We start from the raw sequence: 21,793 nt of genomic DNA, 5'->3' as shown, positions 1-21,793 counted from the left end.
ATTACATGCATTAGATGGACTATATCATAGAAATACCTTTTTAACAGTTATGGACTAGAAATCATCTATACATACAAATTAACACAATTTGGTCAGACTTTTGCTATTCCCGCATCGTTGAAAATGTTCCTTTATAAATATTCAATTTGCAGTAAAGAGGTGGGATCAAAAATGCAAAATATACACAGTCACCACTATGTGAACAAATAATTCTTGATAATTGCATTGTACTTTTGCCAGTTTTCTGTAGGGCAATTTTCTGCAATCAAAGTTAATTTGCATCAATAGATTTATTTCAGCAATTTTCTTGGAAAAAACTAATCTTAAAAGCAAGAATCGCTTTGGTTATTTCTACCTTACAGGTATCTATTTTGGAGGTGAATATATTAGCGTATTGAGAGTCATACATGTCAGAATAACAGAGTTGCAAAAAAAGTCAAAACTCTGTAGTTAAACACTTCACTAACATATTTTCAGCAATAACTGGTACATTTTTTTAAAAACAAAAATTGTTGACCTTGTTTTTTATAGCATTTGTTTCATTTAGTGCATTGGTGAACACATCAAACCACTTTTTCCATATGGAAAGAGTTGAATCTATAAGGGGATGTTTGTTTTGTAAAACCCATTTTGGAAATGACTGTCTTATTTTTAGTATCTGCCAGAACAAACAAATAAAAAATCAGATTTTTATTAGCATAACCTTACATAATTTCTGGATTAAAAACTTCACACGTGTCTGAAACATTACATATACTTTGATTACTAACACAAACACAAAATATACCTGATTATTATTTCCATGATGATACGTACTGTTCCCTTAAATAAATATGTTTATATTTTTATTTTGTACTCATTTTTGTAGGTTTTTATTAAATTTATATATTTTTTTAATTAGTAGTTTACACTCAACTTAATTTTACTACATATTGATAAGGTATCGGACAGTGGTTAGTAAATTGTTCTTTTCCATACTTTTAATTTAACATTTTAATTTATTAGGTTTATTTTTTTATTATTTTGAATATTTCAGAACAATTGTACATGTCTTTCTACCTGACAATTATAAAAAATACATGAAATGGGTTAAAACATACTTTACAACTGTATATTAATTTTAACCTTTCGTTATACCAAACCATCATGAAAGCAGAAATTAGGACACATATTTCATATTTCCCACAGAATATGGCTTTTGTAAAAATGTCAAAGTAAATTACACCAATATTTGATTATATATAATGAACACCCAATCAGGGTGAGGAAAACATCAGGTACATAGTGGAAAATTGGGTTTTTGATTAACTGCTCCATAAATATTATCATAAAAACATATTTCTGATCAAACAATTTAATTGGTAATGGGATTTTAAACTTCTGCAATACTTCTGCAACAAACCAGTAAAACCCACGAAATCAGACATGTAAATAAAAAATAAAACATGCTACTGAAACCTGAAATTGTATCTTTGTAATATGCATTAATATTTGCATGGCAAAAATATGTGCTTATGTTTGTTTAATTAGATTTTCATTTAGCTATTGGAACATACATATATATGTAGGCTGAAGAGAAATGAGTTGTAAAAATGGCCATAAAGCAATTATTGAGTGATATAATACAATCATTACGAACCATTGTACAGTGCTACAGAATATGATGGTGCCATATTAAACAATACATAATAATCATCATCACATACGCTTGGTAGTAATGTACATCATTGTTTTGATTTCCTATTTGGCAAAGAAGAAGATGAAAACATATTATACAGAACAAGTGGCGTTATGCTTCAGATACTGTGACCCCAGATATCGTGAATGTCTGTCAGGACCCCTACCCAAAAAAGGTTACCTTCAAGTGTTTGTTGCAACAATTCAAGATCAACTTTATTTTTACGTGCAGTGTACCCAATCTCACAACAGAGACATGCATACTAATGCATGTGGCAAGAAAAAGTAAAACAATTGTATAAAAAAGCGGAGAAAAAAAAGGAAACTACTCTTAAGTAAGTCAAACCCCCATAAATGCATGAAAAAAAAGCCTAAACCAATCCACTGAAACCTTTGGAGGCACAGTCAATATTATTAAGACCACAATGGGTCCACAGTAAATCACAAGAAGCCACCTGACTGAAGTAGAGCTTAAGCCAGCAACCCTTTCTACAGACAGGGGCGCCCCTGCTAGCATCGGAAGATGCTCATGTATATTCATTAAGCAATATCCTAATTAGATGGATAGGAGGGTCCTGACCGCCATTGGGTTCTGGTTCTTCTGCTCTATGCCAGTGTGTCTCTTCTGCCCTTGCTGCACCCGTGCACTACATTTAACTTCATCTGTAGCAATGTCTCCTGGCGACCTCTAGGGGGCAGCTTTCTCCATTCTCTGCAGCGAGGATCTTCAACAACATAGCTGTAGCTCTAGGACAGATCTAAAAAACAGTTAACCTTATTGTGCAAATGTATGCAAAATTACTAAAACATATTCATTTTTAACCAACCATTACACGAGCTGGAGCTGAGCCAACCCATGTATTTACCAACCATACAACCCATTTAACTGTAACACCACCACAGCATGGCATAGGCATATCAATTTCATCCCTGTCGTGCTCCTGCCGTCCCCTATCCACCAAACAAAATCTTAAGGGCACCATCCCCAGAAGCGTCCTGCACATAACCTGGAGGGTTGTGCACCACAAGTCCAATCACCTCTATGGGTGGAAAACCCATGCCAGAGACCAACCACACCAAACATAGAACAACACTAAATAATGGGGAGGGTGCCTTCTGGTCCCCTGCATCCTGCCCCTCCAAGGGGCACCCACCTTACACAGCCCCTTAATGCCCTATTTGCATAGATACAAAGGGTGGGCTGCCTGGCGTCCAATGTTTTCTCTCCGGGGCTGTTCTTTATGCCATTAATTTACATTCACATCTCTATCCATAAAAGCAAACGAAGACTATCTGCACCTGCATTTGATTATAGTTAAAAGCACCTGTGCACTATTGATTATTTTTTATGTTACATTTCTTTGTGTAGACTATAACATTTTAATGAGAAATAAAATTGATAGGCAGGGGGAAAAAAAATCAAGAAGAAAACTATTCTGACGTTTTGCCAACAATCATTTGATTTGTTTAGACACCGAGCCACTATTCATCTGCCAGAGAGCCAAGGCTTGGGATTTTAAATTCTTCGTTTTAAATACATTGTGTGAACCACTTACTTACCATTTGCACAGTCCATGTTTTATACTAAGTGATCACCAGCTTTAACGCCCCAGGCTGCCCATAAGACACTGCTGTCTATCCGATGAAACATCTGCCCGTAGCAGTACTCAGAAGCATGGGTGCCATTTCTTTAATGTGAAGTTATAACAGCTGCAATGGAATAGATCAGTTTAGCTTTTCAGGTTGAGTTTAATGAACCAGTGTAAAGGTACGCGTACTGCTATTTCTCTCTTTTTTGCGTGCTTTGTGGATAGATGTTCTCCCTCTACTAGACTACCTTCTTGTTCTGTAAGCAGTTCTACAATACCTTTTTAATGTTCACAACCCTGAACGAAATTTATGGTAGAAAGTTAAAGCATTTGAAATACCAGTAATCGAACAATTGATAGACATTTAAATACATTTATAACATTTAATTTAGTCCTAAAAATGTTAAATTCAGCAGAGCACGCGGAAGACACATTTGACGTAAAATCCATTATTGAGTAAATACAAACATACCGAATGCATTAAATCATTATTGATGTCAACTTGCTCATTAATTTTATATAGCTAACTTTCTGGAAAGTGCAAATTAAAAATTTAAAGCAGTCATTTAATCAAAGTAAAACAACTCTTGGGGCAGGTTCTTCCTCAACGCAAAGACCCCCAGATCTCCCCAAATAGCATTAGCATTAAAATATATATTAATAATATTAGATAGTTTTATATGTTGCACAACTAACATCATGAACATTGCTACATTAAAAATAATATTTTATCTCAATAAAACATTTTATTAAGGGCGGTTATACTATATGGTCTAAATAATTTAATCCGCTGTTCAAGAACACGAAAGTTCTTTAAAAAGAAAAGAGTAAACCATTTTAGCGCTTTTATAGTCATTTTGGAGTAATCATCAACAGGGAATTGCAACAAATAGAAAAGTGTAATATTTTTTTTACTAGCTCTAAACACTATAATTAATAAAATATTAAAGGCGAGAAAATGTAAGTTCCATATTAGTTTATTCCACATTATTTTTTTATAAAACAAGCCAGAAATAGACCTCCTTAACAGACTCGTTGTCATTGGCAATGGCAATATATGACGGCAGTTTGGGAGAGAGGCGGCAAGAAGACAAGCAGTCAAGAAGCAAGGTTTTTTTCTATGGATGGATGGATGGTCTGCTCTCTACCAGTAGAAAGGAGAAAGGGAATAAAGCCAATGGGTTTCCTTGGGACTAAAACCACTGGCTGATTGACAATAAAAGTGGAAAAGATTATCTGTAGGAATGAGCTGAGGTTCAGCTCTATGGCAATAGTTTAGTAAAGTAAGGCTATCATGCTTGATAGCAGTAAAAGATGGGTAAAAAAAAATAATAGTAATGGCTTAATGAATGGATGGATTTGTGTAAGGATGTGAATCAGACAATGTTTTTTTGTAACAATTCATACTTTGAATCTTTTACAACCTTATTAACCTTTTGTTTGAATATTAGAATATTTATATTTTAAAGGAGACCACAAAAGAGAACTTATATGTAATTTCATTTTTGGGGAGGTGACAATGAAGCTGTTGAGATGGAATTATGTTTTTTTACTACTGTGAGTTCTATGTCTAAATTTGATATTATGGTTAATTTTTGAAGCTGTGAATTAACACATAATATAAAGTATAATGGACCATGCCTGAAAAATACTGATATCAACTGTAATCATTTTTGCATGTTACATGTTTAATTCAGCTGCTCTACAATAATCATCCATTTCTTATGTTTACATATTAACATTATCTATTATTTGATTTGGCATAAAGTAACAAAAAAACATAATATTGAACTTTTGAATATGTATTCAGAATTAATAGTCTTAAAGCTAATTACACAAGTGAAAGAGCACAATCATTTTGCCATAATGGAACTCGATAAATGACAGATCATTACTAAAAGTGACACAAATGAAGACAAAGCGCTGTCATATGTTTAGCACGCAATTACAAAAAAAGAATTAAATAGATTGTTCATTAAAGCAAGAGGCTAGGGGCCCATTATTTTAATCATATCAACTGAAAAGTTTTCTATTTTCATGTGATTGTCATTTCAAAAAAAGACATAAGTCCTGCTTCTTAGAGATCTTTTTACTAACGTTATAAAATAAAAATCTACAATTACAGAAAGCTTTCTAGTTATTAGTGAACTATACCTTGCATGATCATCAGCTTTCATTTACCAACAGATAACAATACTATACTGTATATATATATATATATATATATATATATGTCCCCAACCTTATATAACTTATATCATACTTTGAGGTATGGGGACAGTCCAATGGTTGACTCTCACCTAAAGCCAAGTGCTCAATGAATGACCCAACCAGATTTTATGAGCATCAAGTCCGCAGACTAAATGTTCATTATGCATATTAAATATATCATACATAGCATATAAAATTAATCAGACATGCTAACTAAGTTACCCCTCCATACACACAAATTTCATGAAGAAGAGGAGGAATATTATCATGGAGATCCTGAAAAAGGACCTGGCTTCACAATATGCACATAAGATACTTTTTTAATATTATTAAAAAATAATAATATTTTAATCTGTAAACACTTTTACATAGGGTTATTCAATGCTCTGGACTGTGATGTAAAATGTAGGATTTTGAGAAGTAACAAATTCCATTTGAGTCTATAGAAATACATTTTAAAGCTAAACTTAACCTTCTTATTCTATATATGTATTTTGATTTAAGAAAAGTACCAGGTAAGATCTCTATATGCCTATATCCAAAAAAAGAAGTAAAAGATTTGTATATAAAAAACATGAGCAAAATAAAATAATAATAATAATAATAATAATATTAATATGTAGAAAACAATAAGAAAACGAAAAGTAGGACGCTGCACATTAATGTATTGTGGGAAAATTACTGATATCTCTTTGCCAAAATTCCAGAATTTCAGAATATAAATTGTTGTCTTTGCGATTAGATGCCTCTTAAGCGTCATCTACAAGATTAAAATGCCAATGCATGGTTTCATTTTTGTTAGTGCGTATGATAAGTGGAGACATGTGCAAGAAATTCCCCAATGTCGCACGTTATGACTAAATCTAGTGATACCAGCTGGAACAACTTCTTAGGGTTCTTATAAATCACAATACTGTCTTGGATGTGGATATAGTGTTAGTATTTACCTGTGTTATAAGTAAACATATGGAAATGGAATGTGTATTTGCTGATGATAAGCTTGATATAGGATTACAAATACTGTGTTTGCTTTTCATAGACCAGGAGTTTTATCCGGTGCTTCCAAATATAAGCTTTACATACTTAAGAAATTTCATCAACATAAGTTTTTCATAAATAATTCATGAGACTTATTTCTCACTCTTCAGTCTGTAACATGACTGAGGCATAGCCGAGTTCTTCTCCCACGTCCTGCCACCGCGAATAAACACACAACGCAAGATATTTGGATTAAGAAGGCCACAGCTTTTATTAAACAGAAATGAAACAAGATAACCTTAGGTAATATGAGTGGATAAACACAAACAAACATTATTTGCATAATCGTAAACAGAGATCATACCATAATTATCACTGGCTTTGTATTAACCATTTAACCACTGAATTCTGGACACTGATAGAACCACTCGCTAATATCTCCAATGGTCACCTGTTCAGAGGGACCATCATTACCAGACCAACCGATTATCTTCACCTGCTTGTTAGCTGTTATAATGGCATCACCCTAAACTCAACACCATGTCTTAAAATCAGTCCAGATCTCAACCATTATCCACTCGACTGTTGTGACAAACAACCAACCTGCCAATTATATAATTGTTCTGTATTATCTTCAGCAAAGGAACTTACTCATCAGACCCCTCCAGAGCAGATATACCCCTCCTCAGATCCAGTGACATATAGATGACCGGGCAAACTTTCTCTAGCGCACAGTAACCAATATTGTTAACTCTTTGTGTTAGCACTGTCTATCCTAGTCATGCTTCCCTTTTGCCTATATGTTTCCAGGGCTGTCTATAAAAATATAACAGAATATTTTATTTTTACCAGTCTCACCTACAGGGCCGACCCAAGACATAGTGCCGCCTGGGGCTTAGTTTGAAATAAGCCCCCCCCCTGCCGACGCCACTGCTCATTATCTAACCTTCCTTTTCCTACCTTTTCATTATCTACCCTACCTCCCCCCTTTGTACTTCACTTACCTTCCAGCAGTCCTGCAGTGAGTCTCCTTGCTCTGCCACGTCATATTCCGGCGCTCAGCATTGAAAAACCACTTGGCGCTCCTCTCTCTCCTCTGCTTCAAAAAAAGGCACTTGGGGCCGCCTGGGACAATTGCCCTACTCTGCTCCATGGCAGGGCCAGCCCTGCACACCTACTATTCTGAACTCTGGACTTCTAGCAGTATGTGTGTGAAATGCTACTTGTGTCAACACTTTTCAGAAGTATTTTTACCTGGACCACTTGTTAATAACTTGTCATAGGATAAACCTGCAGAGTTATAGAAATAATTAAATGACAGGTATGTTAAAGCTTAAAGCAGATTTGTCATACATTTGGGAATGTAAATAGCCTAATTGTTTGTCCTTAAAGATATAAGAGAACAATGATCCTTTTAACAGCAATTTGATGATTTAGAAAAGAAAATCACATGTCACAAGTAAACACTGTTGTTGAAGATTTTTTTTAGCACATTAAGTTAACTACCCTTTCTACTCCTCCTGACAAAAGAAAAAAAATGAAGCTCTTTCTTCTTGGCATGCATCCAGATAGAGAGTTTTCCATTATTAGAAATCCACTACAATCCATCTTTCAACTAGTTTTCTTTTCAAGTTGAAGCAGTTCTGAGTGGTTTTGTACCATTAAATGTAACCTCTAACCTTAACCTCTTTTGGCTTTGTGTGGCAACTTTTACCAAAATGTTAGTAAATGCCATATCACGGTTTCGGTTTCAACTCAAAATAATGTAGAAATATAATCTATTTTCAGTCCCTTCTATTGAAGTGATTGAAATGTAAAAAGTTTAAATAAGAGCACGACGTTTAAAATAATTATGTCAGTATTTCGTGCTCCATTAAATAAAAACCTAAACAATTAAAATATTTAATTATTTAACTAAAGCTAATGAAGATTAATTTTCATGATTTATTTTAGTTACTCCCCATTACATATGTTTCTTAGATTTCTTACAACTTAGTATATAAATATTGATCTACTAACGTTATGTCATGTCATATGCAAAAAGTCATTGCAAGATATGTAATTATATCAGTTAGCTACACTTATTCTTAAACTGCAGTAATCATTTATTGTTTTTAATTAAAAAAAAAAAACACCCATATTCAGCTTTTAAAGTTCTTGATAGGAAAATGGTAACTAACCATCATAATTAAGAGATCTCTGGATTTGACCCAGGGTCTCCAGGTGAAGTGTCGCTTCCCTGGGCGTCCAGGCCCAGTTTCTTCTGTGTTGAGGCAGGAGAGCAGCATTTAGAAAAGCCCACTTCCTCTTGCCTCTTGCTCTTTGCACATCTAACCACTTCCATCACAGAGCTAGCCCTGTCCTTGTGCGTGGCTTCTTCTGTATTCTTGCAAAGCCATTCTCTCAGGAGTCTGCCCTTGGAAGCTCCTGTGGTCAAAGAGACACAAAGAGAAGTGTGTTCTCAACCGTTAATAGAAGATAGAAAACAACAGTAGCTGGATTTTGAAATATGTACCAATATTTGGTAGCATTATTTGCACATTGAAATTTTTTTTTTTGCAAATTATACTGGTTTGAATTATTTCTCAAGACCCATGCTCAGTAATCATTACTTGCTCAAGTATATATACAATATTATAAGAGAAAATGCGGACAAGTTTTTTTTTCTCCTGCTAACAGAAATCCAAACTTTTTAAAGCAAGCAGTATATCCTAAAAAGAGGCCTTTATAAATACCGGATTACATTTTGTTATCACCAACTTTTATTGCTCATTTTCCGAGGCTTAGACTACATATGCATTAGAATGCGGGGATTATATTTATAGTATAATGCTGTAAGCAGTTTCAGAAAGGTTACAAAAATGCTAATGCAGTCACTATTTCTATATTTATAACTTTAGAGCATATTGTAAAAGTATTTCTGTCTACTAATGACATCAGATTTTGTAAATATATGTAATTATCGACAATTTTTTATATTGTAATGTTCAGTGATGTGGTTAATTGAAAAATGTTTCTTTTACATCAATTTATAATCAGCATGGTTAATAACATGCAACATTCATAATTTAATTATTCTATTAATTTCTTCATCAAACCCTATTGGATCCTTGGTAAAGCTTCGTATTAAATATATAAATAGAAATTACTGGAAAATATAAACAGAGAAATGTCTTCTATGAGTAGGTAGATTATTGTCTACAAAATTGAAAAATCTATTGTCTCTTTCAAAAAAAAACCATGAACATTAGATTAAATGAAATGTATTGTTTATCTATTATACAGGGTCACCTTGGACTGCCTTGCTGCGAACTATGTTGGACCTTCTTGACAATTTCTTAAATCAGTGAGATTAAATGTTATAATTTTTAGATTACTTACAGTAAATTTAAAATTAAGTGAGTAATCACTTTACTGAGTGTGTGTTTCTAAAACTGGAAAAAAAATCCTGAAAAAAACACACACACTACAGGACAGGCTCTGCCACACCAACACCAAAAACACACATCAGAAAAGGCTCTGCCACACCAACAACCAAACACCAGGACAGGCTTTGCCACATCGACACCCAAACACACACCAGGACAGGCTCTGCCACACAGACGCCCAAACATACACACACCAGGACAGGCTCTGCCCCACCAACACCCAAACACACACACACACACACACACACACACACATCAGGACAGGCTCTGCCACACTGACACCCAAACACACACACATCAGGACAGGCTCTGCCACACCGACACCCAAGCACACACAAACACACACACCAGGACAAGCTCTGCCACATCGACATCCAAACACACCAGGACAGGCTCTGCCACACTGACACCCAAACACACACCAGGCATAAAAAAATTATTTTCTACACTGCTTTGTCATTAACTGACTCTTTTGTATTTTTTGCCCCTTGTGTATTGATGCCCCAGAAAGGCCCCCTTTACTAATAATATGCCCCCCCACAACCTTGTGTTTTGCCCCCGTTGTGCATAGGTCAAAGCAGCCATCGTGCGGCTGTTAGATGCCTCCGCTGGAGTTAAAGCTGCTGGCGGTACGGTCTTACAGCCGCACAACGGCTGCTTTGAACTTCGCGGCCGGGTGGCAGCTTTGAATGTCCAGCCTGCCTGTTGGCCACATCAGCCACGCATAGGCCCAGTCAGTCCGGCCCTGACTAACCCTATTTTCAGGTAGGGGCCTTGAGCTGCAGCTCCATCAGCCCCTACGTTAATCCAGCCCTGTGTATAAATAATAATCATTATAATGATAACATAAAACTGTGATTGCCAAGATTTGTTGTTAAAGTTTTTGTTTTATTGTAGGTTGCTAACATACTGTAGGTTTTAAAAAACGCCAATTTTTTTTGTTTTTTTTGATGGGTGTAGCTGAGAGCCTGAAATATTTTCAGCAGGGTAGAAACACTGATTTTAATTATGTGTCTAACTGTCTGCTAGAACATAAAATGTAGGGATAACAAAACAAGTGAGCCATGTGCATGAAATATTTGCATTTTTGGAAAGCAATTGTAGTCATGGAGACACCTGTTCGCTTTCTGCATAGAACTGTAAGTAATAATAAATAGTACAGAATAAATGATTTCTCAGTATTTGGTATTTTAAACCAGGCTTACAACATTAATTAAAACAATAGAACACATTACTATTTTTTGTGATGTATTAGGGGCCCTAAACTTTATAAATGCACATTCTATAAATTGTACACTAAGTACAGACAAGTCAGACAGTAAGTGTAGCTGATCCCAGCAAATGCTTATTTGGATGGTATTAATAAGACTATTTTAATTGTGTCAATAAGGTACCCTTACGTAGGAGATCCACATGCTCTTAAGAATGCTCTTAATAAACCTACTTTTAGACAAGTTTTGTAGGATACCTCCATCAATCGATAATGCTAGTTGTGTAAAGGAACATGTTAAGTAGTATCACGCTTAGAGCTCTCTCCATGGTTTGTTCTTGCCATTAGAATCCATGACATAATCTATTAAAACTATGAGGGGTAAGACCCACAGGACCTATTTCAATTAAACTTGGTAGCCCACGCACAAAATTAGCATGACTGAGTAAAAAGGTATTTTTTATCTTGGTTAGCAGAGGTACCAACATAGTTTTTGTTCTGCGCATGCATAAATATAATTGCACTTGAACTCTATGCATCAGTGCCAATGCTTTAATGCACAGGAGAATATGCAAATTCTCTTTATTATCGGTATTTATTAAAAGAGTGATAGTTTATTGAATGACAACCTAATTTTATTATATTATATTACACATGTCATCCATCTCTAAATCCATCAGTGGCTCTAAACAGAGTCAAGCCAGATTAAGAGCCATTTTGTTTGAGGCTTAGTCAGTGTTTTTAATGTTGCTTTAATGACATCATTATCTTTTGCCGTGACATAGCTAATTATGTAATATGTCAGAATACACCAGCCATAATTGTGCATGGAACATCAGGAATCAACAATTACACATACATTCTTTTTTTTTAGGTTCGACTTGCCCCTCTTTTGTAATCCAAAAGAGGGGCAAGCTTGTTATGGGTGTGTTACAGTGTTCTACACCCCTAAATGTCACACCAATGCATATAGCAGCAATTTGGGATTTTTTTTATCAACTATCCTGTGTAAATAAAACATATTAGTCTTCTTCTAAATGCTTTAATAAATATATACTAAGTAATGCAATCATATAAAAACTCTTAGTTAATCTGTGAGGGCATGCAATTTATAATTTTGTTAGCATGCAAGGGCATGCCTTTTTAGTTGAGTGTTGTCAGTCATGGTAACCTTTAAACAACTGACCACTCAACTATTTTGGAAAAGGACAATTTATCTACAAACAGTTTGCCAATTAGTGAAGCTTCAAGTTGTTTTGTGAGCTTCCGAAGAGGGTAAGTTCAAAAATTGTTCTGCAAAATAATTATTCACTAATAATCGAAACGTAAATTAATTAACCTGCTAATGCTAGCAACTTCAGAGGGTTTATTTACTTGCAAGTAGTGACTTTTTTTGCATTTACTAATGCGAGTTGGCTTTACTGTATTTGGGACTTGATCTGTCCAACTCATGCACGTTTGTCGCTGCAATAATACAAAGGTTTATTTTACTTTACCAAAAGTGGTAGATGCCAATAAAGTGAAGGAATTGAAATACCCAGGGTATAGGCAAATGGCTCCTGAATCTACAATTAGACCAAGGACTGATTAAAATCTGAGCCTCTACACAATAACAAACGGGAAGACTAGATTTTCCATCACCCTCAACTAAAATCACTAAAAAGTGTTATTGTTTGGAAACATTTTATACTACAATTTGGACTATTGTGCACCATATGGAATTTTTATAAATACAAAGTGAATTTTAGTGTAACTCAACTGGAATTCCCGAAATCTTTATAAGTCCTAAATACATACAATCACGCTCATTCTACTATGATATTTTAGGTTGCTGTAATTCTATTCTGGAGAATTAGTATAGGAGAATATTTAATCACACTGTATTATGTGTCTCTGCTTGGGCTAGGCATGTAGCAAAGGCCCATTATGCCATTTCGCAACATGAAAATCCTTTGAACGAGTAGGTAAAAGAAGAAATTTAGTAATTTTGGAGAAACGCTCACAATTGTACATTCCAAAGCTCTTTTCAAAGGTATTCAACATTCCATGTAACAAGTAAATAATGCGATCATTCAGTACAACTCCACATGATTTGTCGGTAATATGTTCAGTATCGTAATTATAAAAGAAAGGGGATCAGCCAAAATGTCTTATCAGTAGAATGTGGGTGGGTATGAGTGGTGCACATTTATTCTTTTTACAGAAAGTCGTTTTTTCAAAGATCCTAAACTACATGCCCCTGTAATCACCATTTAAGACTGTTTCTAGTGGACTAGATATGATGACTATTGATTAGACGTTTAAAGGACTGGTCCGTTCTGGCAGCAATATAATTAAATACGTGAATCTCGTATACATATTTAAACTATCATGTTTAAAACTCAAATATTATTTAACTGTTTACTTTCTTGGCGGTAGGAATTGAAATAATTTAGATGCATTCCATCTTGTTTCATACAATCCTAGTTTCAGACACATCTTTTTAGTTTAAGAGTCTTTAAATAAAAACATAGTCTAGATTTTATTATTTATATCCCCAACAGTATGTCAATGAATTAGATAGATGGGCTTTTTCCCCCCACAAATTTTTTAAGCCTCATCAACATTTGTTCAACCAAAACGTTCTTTAATATAGTACTGGCTTCCTAATCCCATCCTTTAATTATTAGTCATGCTTGTAGCTCATCTGCAATGTCAATTATTTCATTATCTCAGGTTCTATTGCATTACTAAAGTTCAATTAGCGTGCTTTTTCTGTGCACGTCAATATTTTGCCATTGAGCATGTAATACAGACAATTATTCTTTGTCCACATGCACTTTTAGAATCGTCTAAGTTTCTCAATTACAGGAATGATAAACATCTCTTTTAGAGTATCTATCCATTTAACCCTGAATGTGTTTGCAAGGAAGAAAAACAATACACCAGGCATGTGGGCTGTGTGAAAATGGAATGTATTTGTTTATTGTTGTATCCAACTGGTAAATAACACAAATACACATTGAAACTAATTTTTCATATAAGATTAAGATGACTATTTGTAATGGCACACATGCAAACATGTATAAAGGACTGTGCTTACCTCTAAAACAATTACCCCCCCCTCCCTAGAAGCCCAAAACCCACCAATAAAAACACACCACAACATCACGGATTATATAGGCCACAGCTTTATTAAAACATAAATATGCACTGTGTTAGCCTATACCTTTTATTTACAACCTTTATAAACAACCAAACAATATATAAATAATAAATAACAAATATAAACCAATATACATACAATATAAACAAAACACATTCCATGTAATACAAACTCACCTAACACAGTACAAAACTAGCATCGTCCTTGCCGGATCCTTCTAATATCGGTTACAACCACACATGCAGAGGGAACCCCCCCATCCAACAATACTGAAAGCTCCCTCCGCTGCCCCCAATCATGCTAACCACCAGCCGACCTTAAGCTCGGTGGGCACGTCCAATGTCATTGACCATACCATACCAGAGGTCAGGGGAGGATTGAGCCCAACTTCTCTTCCTTCACAATAACCGTAACTTACAAACCACTCTTTAACCGGCAGGGACACACCAACCACAAAAAAACAAAAGTGTTAAATACCTAAAGACAACAAAAAAGGGGAGGGCGTGAGTAAGTGATTGCTGGCCGTCTAAAAAAGTGGCACTGACCTGGGTCACAGAAGGGCCTCTTTTTATCCTCAGGAACTCCCACCTCCCAATTTACATACACCTATCACATAGCACTCACCCACACTCATACATGCTCCCTGTCCATTCAGCTAAGCTTATTCTCAGGGGGCCTAAACAATGTTCCACGGAAGGTAGCTTAATAACTAAGCAAGGAAGGGAAGGACGTCTGGCTATATATACGCTTCAAATAGGTTATATTGCTATGGGATTAGCAACACTAATGGAGGTAGGAGTCAGGTTGTCATAGGAGGCCGTGGCCTGAGTGTGCCGGCGTAGGGGGATGCTGTCCTGCATACCGTAGACATGATCCCATGATGTCAGCAATTGGGTCCGATACAGGTAGGTAAGTTTTGTTAGTAAGTCATTGCTAATGTCCAGGGAGACTTGTAAGCTTAATGCGTTTCGCGCCCAACTGACTCCTTCTCATAAGCTTATTTTGCCAATGGTAGCTATTGCTGTCTTCTGAATGATTTATTTGATTTTGTTTTATCAATTTTAATAAAATGTATAAATGGTCATTTCATCATTTTAATGATAATTTGTCTGTTGGCTAATTTGTTACCTTTTTAGCTCTTTTAAATTATTAAAAACCATGTTGCTCACAACCAAAAGATTATTCTAAAAAGATGATCCAAGTACAAAACTGATCTAATGTTTATAGGAAAACAGACACAATTCCAAATCAATTAACTTATGTAATAAATAATCAAGTACATCCTAGCGAAAAAATAGTATGTTCAAATAACATGATAACTATTTCTGTGCTAAAGTATTGATTATAGATATATGTGTAAAATGCATCTTTCTATTGCTGATATAAGCAGCACAAACTGTATATGAGATAAGTTAGAAAGTGATAGGGACCACAAAAAATAATACGTAAAATATACAGGAAAATGGAACAGGATAGGACATGTGAGGATTTGGCCAAAAGTGAAAAAAAAAACAAAGAAAGAAATGTGAAGGTAAATAAATGGTATGAGGAATACAATTTTGAAAGGGGCACCTATGGCATCAGAATGGATAGTGGAATAGTTTGTTTTTTGGCTCTTTTGTGTTCTAGACCCAATGATGTCAAATAAGGTGACCTTGCTGTGCAAAGTGGTCCTTCAGACCTTCTAATTAATTCTTAAACCGTTTAACTTTCTCAGACTCATCTTCATATTCTGCATTTGTGTGGTCTTAGCCCACAAATCCCAACTCTGTGGTCAATGTGGTAAGACCACAAAAGTCAGGTCTACTTAACTTTATTGCATGGCTTTTGTAGCATGTCCATGAAGCAGCATTCTCAGATCTAAAAACCAAGAACTGAATAGTCAGGAGCTGGAGGTTTCCACTTATTATTTGATGAGATCTAAATAATAAAGTCACCTTACCTAAGATGTCATTTGATCCTTTAATTCCGTTAAGTAGAATCAGTGTTCCACTGGCTTTGTAGGGGACTGTGACAAAATGCCTAGAAAAGGAACAGCGAAAATTAGTAAACATGAACACCAACCATAAACATAGCGACAAGAAAACATTTTCACAATAAATAAAGAGAGGGAGGGTAGGACAAGCACACAGGGTGAGCTGGCACAACAAAACAGCCCAGAACCCCCCTTTAGCTAACCTTTTATACCCCCCCTTCACTTCCTCCCCATGCCATCTGAACCGGGCCTAGCCCTTCTCTGCATCCCTGTCAGGACCCTCTCTAGTCCATGCAGACCCCGTGGGCATCATTCCCATCACACAACTAGTATGAACATTTACAGGAACCCTTTCCTACTGTTATTACCTTTGTGAATTAGAGTTATTTAAATGACTGGAAATCACATATTTGAATATAATAATTAAATAAACAATTAATACATTTTATTACCAATTATCATTACTATTTGGGAAAATTAGTAAGAAAAATGTGCTACTATTATAATCATAACATTTTCCCAAATAAACTATTTATTTTAGAATGTTACTATATTGCACAGATTCCAAACAAGGTAGTTTAAAGTTTGATGTCTCTAACAGTTCATACATTGAATCTTGATTTTTTTCCTGATGCCTAAATACCATTTATCACCATGAGCACTCTCAAAATAGGTACATTACTGCCTGGCAGTCAGATAATCACTGCCTTTTTTTATTTTTCAGATTAATGTGGGGTATTTTGATTCTGCATAACGCATCATTGCTTTGCCTTTTAGAAATCCTTAAGAAAAGTCACTTAATCAAACTAAACATCTTGATCAATTGCTACGTTTAGGCATTTATTTCACAAACTTTCTGCTGCTTTTCCAATTTCAGACCCTTCAGGAACATTTTTCAAAAGTAGACAATGCAGGTCTTTAAGGTCATTTATGTGCTTTCCTCATGCTTGCATGGATTTTGTTAAAAGATGCCTCAAAAATTTTTTTTTAATTTTGAGTCAAGTCCCCTGGTTCTTCTTCTCCTATTAGTGAATTTGTTCATGAAAACTGACAAAAAGTATTCACATTTCTACAAAGTCCTCTACCAATAATAATATTTTACTGCTTCTGATTGACCACGTATCATTAAGGAACATGAAAAATGTGCAGCAAAAGGAACCTTTATTTATGAAAAGCTACATTGTTTTCCCATGAAATTTAATACACAAGTGTTCTTTAGCACACATGAATACCACCCATAATTACTACTCCATTAAAGAAAATAGAGAATAAAGAACCCAGTATTACATTAAATACTCATTTTATGGTAGATGAACAGGACTGAAAATACGCCTTCAAAAAAGTGGGACACAATCCTGATTTTGAAAGGGTAACAAATAATAAATGAGATACAAGTCATTATACAATGCTCAATAATCAAACATTGAATCGATGTTCATAGAATACCCTACCGTATCTAAGAACACAAAAACATAACCCATGTATTAACCATGAATTAGTTTAATGATCTCTCATTCTGCCTATCTTTCTATAACTATCCATTCTCTATCTAGAAGGCTTTTGGAGCCAATTTTAGGGGGGGGGGAAGAAAAGAAAAATTCAAAATAAATCATTGTAATATCATTTTTTTCTATTGCTTGGGCAAATAAAGGTTAGATTTTTCATACCAATGGATAACATTCTTTATTGACTGATGACTAAACATAATTTAAATCCTTCTACTGATTTTAATAAGATAAAAAAACACTGTTTAATTTGGAAAGCCAAATGTAACTTGCATTCATTATTGCAGTTTCCTTATTAGCTGTAATTGATATAAATATACACATAAGACATACCTTTTGAATCTAAAATACTCTGCACGCTAGCTAATTATAACTAAAACATAAAAGCTTTATTATAGCAACACGGAATGTACCACACATTAAGACAGGGTCGAATTTAAATGAACAAATACTCCTAGCATGTTAAGAGGGATTCATAAAAATTGCTGTATTTCTTAAATATGCATATTTTTTACGGAAACTGAAATTTTCAGAATCAGATAAATCAGATGCATTGAACCCCATTTTCCCCTTTAAGTCTCACTCGTCTTCAAGTTGTATCAAACTGACAGCTAAGTCGAGATGCATGAGCAAACTGGAGTGAGTTTTTGGACAACTTGACTATAAACTGGCTCAAGCGGGTACAGTATGCATAATAGAAACATGACAAATAAACTCAACTAAATTAAATGTGATTTTAATAGAGTGGAAAAGGTCTTTTGCATTACAAAAATCAACTTAAATTTTGATAGTCGACAGTTTTCTCTGTAAAATGGTTGTCAAATATGAGATCCTATTGAATATAATGACATTGATCTAGTTGGGTGAAGGTGCCTTTTAAGTAAGAGACTCTCAATGTCCAGCTCCAGAACGTTACTTCAAAACAACTATTTTTGAACACATTAGGACTGAGGCGGACTACTTCAGGCCTAAGTCATCTCTGCAGAGAGGAAAAATGCGGTGGGCACTCACATTATTTTAGTATAGCACCAGATGAGCTGTATCAGACCCTAATCTGGCTACATATAAGGACAGGTCAGCTATCTCTATATATCATTAAAAAATATTACATGAGGGCCTTCTCCTATCAAATGTTATATATATGGGTTGAATGGTGGATTAAATCATATGTAAACATTATTCCTACAATCAAAAATTGTATTATTATCTCCTTGGTCTCATTTTAGATTCAGGAGCCATAAGCCTATCCCATGCATGTTAGATTTCCCGTACTGTATTAGCCTCTAAAGCTGTTCCAGTAGACCTCATGGTCCCTTTCAAGGATGTGTACATTTCAATTTCAAGTTCCCCTTCAATCGTTTTCTTTTTCCCATGTTACTTTAATTGATCCTTTAATTGTGAAAATGAATGACCTACCATTAACAATTTGAGCTTACCGTAGCAATGGCTTTACTTGCGTCCTAACCAATGCAGTTTAAATTATAGAGGATTGAGTTGTTATGTTTATCTCAGTCTTGAACTTTGGCTTGTCCTTGGGAGAATTGAGTCAAATTGAATGTGATATAAAAAGAACAATATCAAAGCTGCTGGGGCATCCAATGAATTTAAGTTTAATTCTGCTGTAAGACATGTACCTTGACATTTCATGGACTTCCACAAAATGAGATTCTGACATTTCCCTGACCCTGTGCCTTAATGCTTATTAAAGAAATCAAAGGAATGCACCAGGTAACAAGTTAACAATTTAACATCTATTTTTTGCCGCTCACATGGTATTGCTTCTGGAAATTACAACCAGGAGAATTTAACAATTTTTTTTAAAAAAAGTTGACATTTAGTGATAAATGTCCTTTAGTGAAACCATGGAACAAAGTTTAAATATTTTTGTGCTGGTGGAATACAGTTTTTAAAAAAGTTTTTGCTTCTTTTTAAATTGCCTTCTTATGAAATATGTCAAAAGTAGGAAGAAATAATTTTTACTAAAGTGAAAAGATCAATATGTTTTTATTTTTGAACACACTATGTGTCAATCTTTAGGTTGAATTGTAATAACAAATTTGTACTTAAATGTCCAATTTTTTCCATTTTCTCTCATCTTCTTCATTGCCCACTTACTTGACTTCTTAAACCTTTACAACCTTTTATGAAAGCAGAAGTTTAAATAAGTACCAACGTTTCTGAAGCATCATAAAAAGTAGAGTAATAGCTCTATATTACAAATAGGTGAAAAGTGATTTTTTTTTTAGAATCGAGGGTCTTCACAAAAATTGAATTCAAGTGGCCATATACCTAACACTTTTAAACAGTTTTGTAATAAAAAATACCGTTGATTACCCTATTAATGAGAATGTTGTCTCATTCATAATTGTCCCTGGGAAAGACACAAAACAAGCACTGATAGGTTGTTGACATAGAAACAAAAACGTTTCTATGTCGTTTCTATGTGATAAACGGTCAGAGGAAAAAGTTGGATCTGCTAAGGTTTATTTGCTTAGATTATTAGAATTTAAAATAAAAGTATTAAAATAATTCATTCCCTATTACAAAACATTTTTAATAGCTTTAGTTTGAGTCATTTTGTTTTTATTAAGCATTTAAAGTAACTGTGAATCTGTAATTGTTTTTCACATCATATCCACATTAAATTATACATGCTGTTTTCTTGTAGGCGCTGGTTAATCGTCCATAATACTTAAAAGACGGAGTTCTCAGATCTTCACAAATTATAATAATGCAAAGCTTTCAAGATCTTCTACTCAACTATGATATGACTAACAAAACATATTATTAGAATTCTGTTGAGATTTTATTTCATGCTCATTCTGGTTTATATTAAAAATGAACTATACAGCAACCAAAATATCTCTGCAGTCATAATCTATAGAAGTCATAATATATATAATATAATTATGGTATATTCTATTATTATTTAATATAATATTGTAGACTGCATTGATTTTAGTACGGAAAAGAAATTAAGGTATGAAACCATTTTTTGGTGTTTTTTTGTTTTCTTTTTAGGTTTATTGGTTTTCAAGATATGTCGATGAGAATGATACTCAGGAAGGAACATCATGAACAGCTGGTAACTGGAAAAATGCTCATTCTGCTTATTGCCTTCCATTTAATCTCACTTACTGTTATGAACCGAGTATGTGGAGTGCATTCTGCATTCACAGATTTAATTGCAGCTTCTTAGAGACTTAAAGGGAAATTGTCACTAAAAGAAAAAAGCTCAGATTAGCTCAGCCAATTTGATACACTGATTTTATAAAGAAAGCATGATTACATTAGTCTTTTACATATTTTAGCTAAAAAGTGTAAAATCTTTTTTTCCATGTGGCTTGGAAAACGTATTGCTAAAAATATAAATATATTAAACTTGTGCACACGGACCAAATTCGGATAATTTATTCGATTTGTCCGAAAATTAACAGATCAAAAACTAAACAATTTAGTTTATCTGTGTCATATTATTTTGAGCTTCCTTTGTCTGTCTATTGGACATCCATTGGACAGCCACACCCCTGACAGGGCTAACCACTCCCCTTATAGATACAGCCCTGCCCATGTGCATGGTTAGCCCTACCCCCTCACAAAGCCACTCCCCCAGAAGAGGGAGAGCTCTGGGTAGCCGCTCTTCATTGCCAACTTCTATAAGAAATATGCCCATTATAACCATTGTGCTGTAGCCAGTAGGGCCACCATCTTTAAAAAATAATAACCCCTGAGCACCTTGTGGTTTAGTGGAGGCTGGTAAAGTATCATATTCATAATACCCATTGTCACGGAGCTGGCTAGTCCGACCGACTGCCTCCGCTGTCTTGTGCTCCCTTAGCCTGGGACAACACACTTTCCCCGGTTCCCCAGTCACTAGCCGAGACTCAGTGTAGGGTAAAACCAAACGAAGACTGATTTATTTTAGACACACAGAGCTGGATATATCCAGCAAAACACACATTAACATAAAACAACAGTGGCCCCAGTGATGGAGGCTTCCGTCACACCCATCTTATCCTAAATGTTGAGGTTCACAAATCCCCAACTTCTATTTTTTATTTGTAATACACTTAAT

General features: G+C 34.7%; 1 protein-coding gene across 1 annotated transcript in view; it reads left to right on the top strand.

The window, feature by feature from the left end:
* Nucleotides 1–20,917, top strand: part of LOC149276246 (leucine zipper protein 2-like) — a 115,299-nt gene extending 94,382 nt beyond the window's left edge. The window contains exon 13 of the mRNA XM_089503814.1: nt 20,740–20,917. Coding sequence (XP_089359940.1) covers nt 20,740–20,917 — 178 coding nt within the window. The remainder of the gene's footprint in view (nt 1–20,739) is intronic.
* The last annotated feature ends 876 nt before the right edge of the window (nt 20,918–21,793 follow it).

Source organism: Sceloporus occidentalis, unplaced genomic scaffold (assembly GCF_023333645.1).
Source record: "Sceloporus occidentalis isolate IW3139 unplaced genomic scaffold, rSceOcc1.0.p SCAF_243, whole genome shotgun sequence".
Taxonomy (NCBI): Eukaryota; Metazoa; Chordata; class Lepidosauria; order Squamata; family Phrynosomatidae; genus Sceloporus; species Sceloporus occidentalis.
This window is presented reverse-complemented; position numbering and strand designations above follow the sequence as displayed.